This window comes from Scomber scombrus, chromosome 5 (assembly GCF_963691925.1).
Source record: "Scomber scombrus chromosome 5, fScoSco1.1, whole genome shotgun sequence".
Classification (NCBI taxonomy): Eukaryota; Metazoa; Chordata; class Actinopteri; order Scombriformes; family Scombridae; genus Scomber; species Scomber scombrus.
In genome coordinates, this window is record NC_084974.1 from 13,472,562 (window position 1) to 13,480,973 (window position 8,412).

The 8,412-nt window shown below is 38.9% G+C and overlaps 1 protein-coding gene across 1 annotated transcript; it reads left to right on the top strand.

Annotated features, from left to right (window-relative positions):
* Positions 1-2,500: 2,500 nt before the first annotated feature.
* Positions 2,501-6,238, top strand: si:ch211-286b4.4 (uncharacterized). Its single transcript, XM_062419631.1, has 7 exons — positions 2,501-2,539; positions 2,699-2,796; positions 2,881-2,987; positions 3,067-3,146; positions 4,646-4,674; positions 4,783-4,914; positions 5,280-6,238. Exons 1-7 carry the CDS (start codon positions 2,521-2,523, stop codon positions 5,835-5,837), a joined length of 1,023 nt encoding a protein of 340 aa, XP_062275615.1. The 5' UTR covers positions 2,501-2,520; the 3' UTR covers positions 5,838-6,238.
* Positions 6,239-8,412: the final 2,174 nt, after the last annotated feature.

Sequence of the window (8,412 nt, forward strand, 5' to 3'; positions counted from 1 at the left end):
TCACTTTTGCATATAACTGAGTGTTAATATATATTCAATTGTTTCTTTTTCTGTCTGGTGATTGAAATATTGGAAATGACTGTAATGGCTTTAATATTTTTCACTGACTGCTTATCGTATTATTCATGCAACTTGATAGGGCTTTAAATATCCATTGGCCAAGTCATTATAAAACCATCACGCATGACCAGGTAGCAGTTAACAGCCTATTCCCCATTTGATTGATGATAAGGAAAATAGAGGCTAATATCACACTCTAATGACTTGTGCTGTTATCTCTAGCTCTCTAGTTAGCTTTTGTTATTTTAATTCAAGTACTTATCATCCACTGCATGCTCCATGCCGGACTTTCTAAAAAGCTAGAGAGACTCTGCTGCATTATTATGGCGCCCTTGATTTCAAGGTGCAGTCATTCGTCACAATAGTGTCTCCTCTCTTCTTAAAAAAAAACTTGGTCTTGGAATGCATGATAAAACTCAAACTATAGTCCTCTGCTGGACTTTTGTTCAGATTTTTTCCTTACATTGAGCCAGTATCTACCTCACTTAGGAGTGACATTTCTTGCTCCCCAGGAGGCATGTCCGGACTCTGTGATTTAGAGGAGTTCAATGTGAAGACTCTGTACGACAAACTAGAGGATCAGAACCTCCACATAGCCTCACAACTGGCCCGACACCGCAAAGACACACAGGAGTTTTACAGAAACATTTGCCAACAGACTGAATCGTTAAAGGTGCGATTTATGGCATTGATAAAATATGACAGTGTCCTATCATTTGTTTCTGTTCTGTGGAAATTGGGAAAAAAACCTATGTGAGATTGTGTATTTTTCTTTCAGAATGTCTTTGAGAATATGGATCATAAAAAACTGAGTCTCCTTAAAGAGCTGCTGGCCCATAATGCCATGAGGGATAAACCATCAAATGGCAGTGCCAGAGAGAGAGATTCACAAGGTAAAACTGAATGATGATCACATAGAGAGACTGATGTTTTCAAAGCAATATCCAGGGGACAAAGATGGCAAATGTCCATGGCTCTTTCTGAAGGTAACAGTATCCCTGAACCAGCACCTCTAAAACTCAAACAAAGTGTAATGTGTGAATTAGTGGACTTAAGAGGTCCTTGGAGGTGGATTGTATTACTTTTGTCCTTTTCCAGTCTTTATGCTAAACTAAGCTAACCAACTGTGGGCTGTAGCTTCAATGTGAGCACAGAATCAATGTTCTTGTGAAACTCTATGCAAGAAAGCAAATAAGTGTATTTCCCAAAATGAGGAACTATTCCTCTTAACAGTATTGTCACGTTTCAGAAGAACTATCAGAACATACTGTTTGCAGTATTCAATTAACTATGCAGCAACACTAAACCAATTGCTCAAAGGCTTTTTTTGTTGCGATGCTTTAAGAGGCTGTGGCCTAAGTCACATTCTTCCTTTTTTCTCTTATCTGTTGTATGCATGGGACTGAACATCACCATCACCCAGCCGAGGCATTGATAGCAGTACTGGGAGCTGTTCTCAGGTCAGGGGAAGCTCTTTTATGCAGGCTGACGGGAGAAGCTTGGCAGAACCAAGATTTGCCTTGTCCTCCATACTGCCATACTGGTCCTCTTGATGCCAGGGAATGTGATCAACAAGGTGGATACCCCCAAATCGGTGACACCAACAACATGTGTTACACACAGGTATTATAGTTGTCTTTGGTCTTTGTGTAGCATATCTTGGAATAATCAAGTGAAGAATAATTTCCTCTTTCAAATTATATCCCCAGTTTTCATCGATGAATATGACCAAGGGAGAAGCTCTTCCCCATGAGTCAAGTAAGGAACAAATCCATGCAAGGGTTTTGTTTTATTTCTTAAATATTAGGATGTTACAGTGTTTCAGTCAGTCATATGTTAATTCTCTCTTCCCTAGTCCATCTACAGAGCACAGCCCCTTGTCTAAGTGATCATGACCTGTCCAAGCTGGTCAGCATATCCCCTTTATTCAGGACCCTGCAAGAGATCCAGCTGTCTTTGCATAACCTCACTGCAGGCTATCCTAGTGAACAGCTACACAATGGTACACAATGGACACACCATAAAAAAGCCTCAGTTATTAGTGCTCAATCCAAGATCTCAGAAATAGAAACTGAACTGGATGAATGTAATAACAATTATGCAAGATATGAAACCTAAATAAAGTATTTTCTATGTGTTCTCACAGTTGTGGGACACGAGGCTGAGGAGACCCATGATGTTCAACTTACCCCGACTTCACTGGACAAACTCTCGCCTCAACACTCCGCTGTTTTCCTGTTTGGTTGCCAGGTGATGCAGCTGCTTGCAAACTGCTCCCTGTTCCCCACTGTGCTTCTGCTACTGGCCAAGTCTGTCCCTGTTTCGTCATCTTCCTCTAATGAGGGTCTGCTGGCACATTGCTCGGGGGACTTTTATTATGATACGACCAATCAAATCCTTTATCTGTCAGAGGCCAAGCTTCAGCATGTGGGACATTTCATCGCTACCATTCTGCAGTCCATGGCCCACATAGCATCAGGTAACCAGAATGAGAGCCCTGAAACCTAATATCATGTGCTTTGCAGCAGCCAGAGCTATTATACAGCATGATAGCTCTGGCAATCATCCTTAAAAGCACAAGTATGTAATCTTCTTTGGAAACAGTATGATTTTTCTTCTTCTCTTTTTTAAAATCAAGGATCCAAACCCCACAGGTTTATGCAGGCTCTCCATGAGGCCATTTCAGCTCTGAGCCTTCAACTGTTCAATTTTTCTTTCAAATGGATTGCATCAGAGGTGTGTAAGTGCTATTTGAATGCCACCACTCATCCTCATATTATACAAGTGGGCACATGTAACTTTTTGGATCTCTTTTTACAGTCAAAACTTGATGCTTCAAAGGGGCAGCAGGCTGCATTAGTTGAGGAATTTCTCAATATTAAAATTTCCACTGAAGCGCAGTTCACTGAGCATCTGTTAGCCAGCAGGTTGGTGAGAAAGAATAAACCGCAAAATGTAATACTTAACTTTAAGCAAAATGATGCAATTATTTATGTTCCCATCTAGACTTGAGAAATACAAATATTTCAAGTTAGAGCAACTCATCTTGAACCTCAAACCAAGTTCAACTGAGGACACAGAGAAAGGTAAGACACATATCTGGTATGATGCATTCACGTTATGTAATATGTAAAACCTTGACAATAACTGCACCAGCCAAAACGATAAAGTACTGCAAAATATAAAATATCAATAGTTGACAAAAAAGAAAAAGAAATCTTAATTTGAGGTATTGACAAGGTTAAACATGAATGCTTTCTTAGGTCAGAAATCTACTTGCCCAAATTCAATTTTTACTTGCCCGTATACAGATTGTTTTATTCATTAGTGGTTATTAAATAACAACAGGTTCATGTTCATGTTTATTCTTTACTTAAGTACATGAAACAGAACAAAGACACATAGTATCACAGATGCAAAGTAACAAACATTCTTACATAAGATGCGTACAGTATGACCCATCCTCCATATTTGACTTAACACTAAATTCTTTTGATCAGCCCAGTTTCTTTCAAAGATTGGAACAGACTCCATAACCAAATGGCTAATAAATTTTTAGGCTCATTCCTTCCACTCCAAGCTTCCTGATTTCCTTCTTTAATGTTTCTCATTCTCAAGAGTATTTATGGCAGGGAAAAATGACACGCTCCACTGATTCCTCAATTTGACAGTGCCCACATAATCCTGAGGGATGTTTGTTTCATGCATAACACTGTTAGCCTGCTCAATCCTTGATTGGCCACCGGCACGTGCCAATATTCTACGATGTGTGCAAGGGGAGGCGGCTATGCTCTCTGCCAGAGAGAGAGAACATAATTTATCATACGACGATGATTAAAAGCCAATGATTGAAACATCCTTTTTTTTTCTTAACCACTTGCCTGATCGGGCAAGTGAGTTGCTAGATTTAGATCTAACTCAAAATGGCATTTTATTTTCACCAGGCAAACGGGCAAACCTTATTACTGAACCATGATTTATGGTCTTAATTATCAATAAACACAGATGCATAAACTGGTGATGATCAATGGAAAATGTACGAAGTTTTAACTTCCTATCTTATTTTCTTTTTTTGTCTTATATGGGATGGGTATAATGCTTTAAAACCACACTGCTTGGTTTTAGATCCTTTGATCCTTAATGAAACTGGCAAATAATGTTGTGAAACCCATATTGAGCAATGATAATGAATCCAGGCAAACGTATAAAATTGAATTGCAGTTTTAAATGCAAGTCAAACCCTTTTAAATTTCTCCCCAGTTCACATGATCTAACCATCATTAAACTTAAGTCCTATAGAGAAAAGACTAAAGTTGATTTTCACCTCCTTCATGACCTAAAGAGTTTTTGTTCCAGAAGAATAGTCCAATATCCTTTACACACAGTTCATGACTTTAGTGACAAAATGCCAGTGTCACTGAAGCTATTCTGAAGGGGGCAAAAGGGGGTTGTTCTCCTTATAGATACACAATAATCTTATACTAAGTGTGTCAATTGTGTCTTTCCAATCAATACAGATTTCATTATGTCATCTCAAATCAGTTTTAAATTCTCATAAATCAAGTCTCATGTTTGATCTCTGCAGGGCTACCACCAAAAGGGACTCCAATGCAGGTATCTCTCTGTTAACAAATCAATAGTTATCTTAATGTCTAAGAGATCAGTCATTGTTTTTAGAGCTATACTGCTGCACAAGTTTCTTCATGGTTTCCTCTGTTCCAGATGTCCCGTATAGAGGAAGAAATAGACCGCATGAATGAGTCTTTCTTGCAGCTGAGTGTGCAGCTACAGAAGAGTGCTCACATGAGCACATGGCAAAAGGAGAGAGAGAACAGTTCTGGGAACCATTCTGTGGTAATTAGCTGGAATATTACAATTTACAAATAATATTTATTTAAGTATTTGATCCCCCGCAAAGGTCGATATGCTGATGCATTTTGTTTGACGCTCTTGCTTCTCATTATTACAGCATAGCATACATGTTAATGATGTAGTACATTGATAAGTCAAGTTGAAAGGTGATAAATCATAATAATGTCCTTGATGTTGATGTTCATTTTTTTTCTATTCAGCCATGACTTAAGAGAAAAAAATGTGCGAATATGCATGGATAAAATGCGTGCTTGCATTTCCATATTTATATCATGTGTGTGACTATGTGCATGAGTTCACTGATGTCTTTTCCCACACATCATTTAAAATACTGTGATCTATTGCAGGGGGCAACACGAACAAGCATGCCATGCCTGAGTCGCAATGGAACAATCCTGCTGGAGCTGAAGAGACGTTATGTATCTCAGCGCCTCAATGAGCTCCAAATCACGTTAGGCCAGATCCAACAGTGCCAGCAGCATGACAGCAAGTCAAAAGACAGGACAAGACGCCGTACACAAACAGACAGCAACACCACTCAGCAGGGGCACAGCGAGCATTGTTCTGGCGTAGATGGCTGTAGTCCCTCTGACGGCCAGCGGCAGGACAGTATTCCAGCCAGCCAGAGTCACAGCCAGCAAACAGCAGAGAGCAAAGGTCTTGGTAGCTATAAACCCAAGAGTCATATTTCTGACCAGCAGAGGAGTGACACTGTCCACAGCCCCAACCTTGACACATTACTCAACTGCCAGATGCAAAAGAGCCAAGATCTGCTGTGTCTGAATCTTCCTGGGACACAGGAATTAAATAGTCAGATCACAATTGAAAATACAACCGGATATACAGATATTGATGCCATGTGGGGGGCTACTGATCAGAAACTAGATCTGAATATAGATAAATGAAGATGAGAATATGTGTGTTGTTTTATGTGCTTCTCTCACCTTTATTTCTCATTCACCTGGCCTTTCTGTTTTTTAATGCTGTTTATGTGTGAATGCACCATCTAGTATGATAATAATAATAATGATAAAAATAATAATGTAGTCTATTCTATTCTATTTCATGTTCATCCTAAAATAGCTTGTATAGTATTGTGTCTTGTTTGTTGACAAATGACTTGAGTGACCTCTCTTGATTTGCACCAGCTTGAAAACAATTAAGCCATGTTCTTTTTAATTATCTTTGATCCTGGCCAGAAATAATTTCTGGCAACAAACAGTGGTGTGACACAGTCTGTCATCCTGTCCAAACAGTTTCTCAGTCAGGAGTTAATACTGGTTTCTAAGACAAGCTTTGTTCATTACCATACTCTAATTAAGATAATAAACTTCAGCTTAAATGAATACAAGGTGACACTTGTGCTTCTGTGTTGGTTTCTGATCACAACCCCTCCCTTGTGTAAAGGTGACGATGTCTTGTCTTGTCATGAACATTACTGCAGTAATTCCCTTTACCTTTTTCTGTCTCACACAAATTCACATCCTATTTCTACTTAAAGCTCTTTCCATTGTAGTGGGCTTTCTCTGTAACCCTCATGCACCAAGTGAAACTAAAAGTAGCAATCCAAACTTGAAAGCTTGTTGAACCTGCTCCAGTGGAGCAATATATGCTGTGGGACTGCTGCCTTCTTCTTGTTCGATGGTATATTGGCGCACAGGGTTCTAGGTCTTATAATAGAAAGTGAGTATTCCTACAGGGGGCTGTGAGCCAAATCAGAAGGTCAGATGGAACAAGTCTTCACTTACTATCAGTGTTAGCTTAGAGCTCTGTGCCAAGTCCCCCCGGGTTGAATCTGGCATTGCCCTGTAGCTCTGTGTGAGTGTGTATGTGCATGTGTGGGGTGTGGTTCAGTGGCTCCCTGAAGTTATATTCCTTATCATCTAGATTAGCTGCTATGTGCCACTGATCTGGCATGTATGTCTGCATCACTGTGGGACATTGCATCATATAACTCCATGCTGAGCTGCCCTGGAGTGTGTGTGTGTGTGTGTGTGTGTGTGTGTGTGTGTGTGTGTGTGTGTGTGTGTGTGTGTGTGTGTGTGTGTGTGTGTGTGTGTGTGTGTGTAAATCTTTGTATGATGACTTGCAGTGGTACAACATTATGCTTGCTCTAGTTGTTTAGATCAACTCATGGGTTATTTTTAGGAAGCCTGTCTTTGTTCTTTCCGTGCATATGAGTATATGTGTGTACATATGTATATGCAAATGCTTATAGTTGTGTGAGCTCTCTGGCTTGTTTTGAATGCTGTTTTGATGCCTGTAACTTGATCCATCTTTCCACAACATGGAAACCGGCAATTAACAGTCAGCATTTGCAGCCTAGTTTAATCTCCCCTACAGGTCATAGTTTCATATATGGTTTAAAATATATCTAAATATATATTCCTGAATAGTTGCAGTTGTTATATGATCCTTTTTTTATTGTATGGTATCCTGTCATTATACTTTTTTTAAAAATGATTATAAGGGGTGGAAGAAGTACTCTGATCATTTACTACTACAACAGTGTAAAATATCAGCAAAACTCCTGCATTCTCAGTTATCCCATTATCAGCAAGAATCAGAGGTAAACATATTTTTGAACAGATAAACAAAACAACACATCATATATTAAACTACTGAATTATTTATTTACTATAAGGTAGAGAACATTTGTACCATCATTATATACTGTTGGGTAGTTTTTGCCATAACAAAATGATAATATATTTGTTAATATGTATTACATATAATAATATAAATATATGATGCATTTGTTAAAAGGTGGTCGTATGTTCTTTGTGTAAAAGTAACCTGTACTGTAGTCAAATAAATGAAGTGGAGTAGAAGTATAAAGTAACATACAATAAGAATACTTAAGTACAGAACAAGTACAGTATTTGAGTAAATGTAGTTATATTCACCACTGAATTATACATTACATGACATCAGGATTGTACTGGACAAGAAAAATGGACACAGTCGATCCACTGATGGATGAGGAGTGTTGTTAGCCATTGGAGTGATCAGAAAAGTCCTGCTTACAGTCCGAATTATAGCACTGTGCAGCACAAGCTGCATGCACAGGAGATTTACATCTCAGTTTCTGACCCGCTTCATCCATGGTAGTCTGCTGTAATCATGTTATAATCTTGAAATCCTTCCAAATCCCTAGAAATCTGCTCTCTGCAGTACATCCATGAGGGGCCATCAATACACGCAGAAGTATACATACAAGAGCACACATCCTCTCTCTAACCCACTCATTTATACACTCAGTAGGCCCATTTACTCAGTCCTTATGTAAACTGATTTATATGGTGCCTTAACTACATTTTACCTTAGAACAATGTCCTCATGATGTTCTACTGGTTTATGATTAGTACTGCCTTTTTTAGTTTACCCTCAAATACCTGAACATGTGATGTATTTATTGCACCCTTTGGTCAAAGCCTTTAAACCTTTACACAGGACAACACATTATTTATCCACCCTTTT

Bases quoted from the DNA above. Each gene is read 5' to 3' on its own strand.
- si:ch211-286b4.4 (XM_062419631.1), top strand. The intron at 2,988-3,066 runs GTTGGTGAGAAA...GTTCCCATCTAG, and splicing joins GAGCATCTGTTAGCCAGCAG to ACTTGAGAAATACAAATATT. The intron at 4,675-4,782 runs GTATCTCTCTGT...CCTCTGTTCCAG, and splicing joins CAAAAGGGACTCCAATGCAG to ATGTCCCGTATAGAGGAAGA.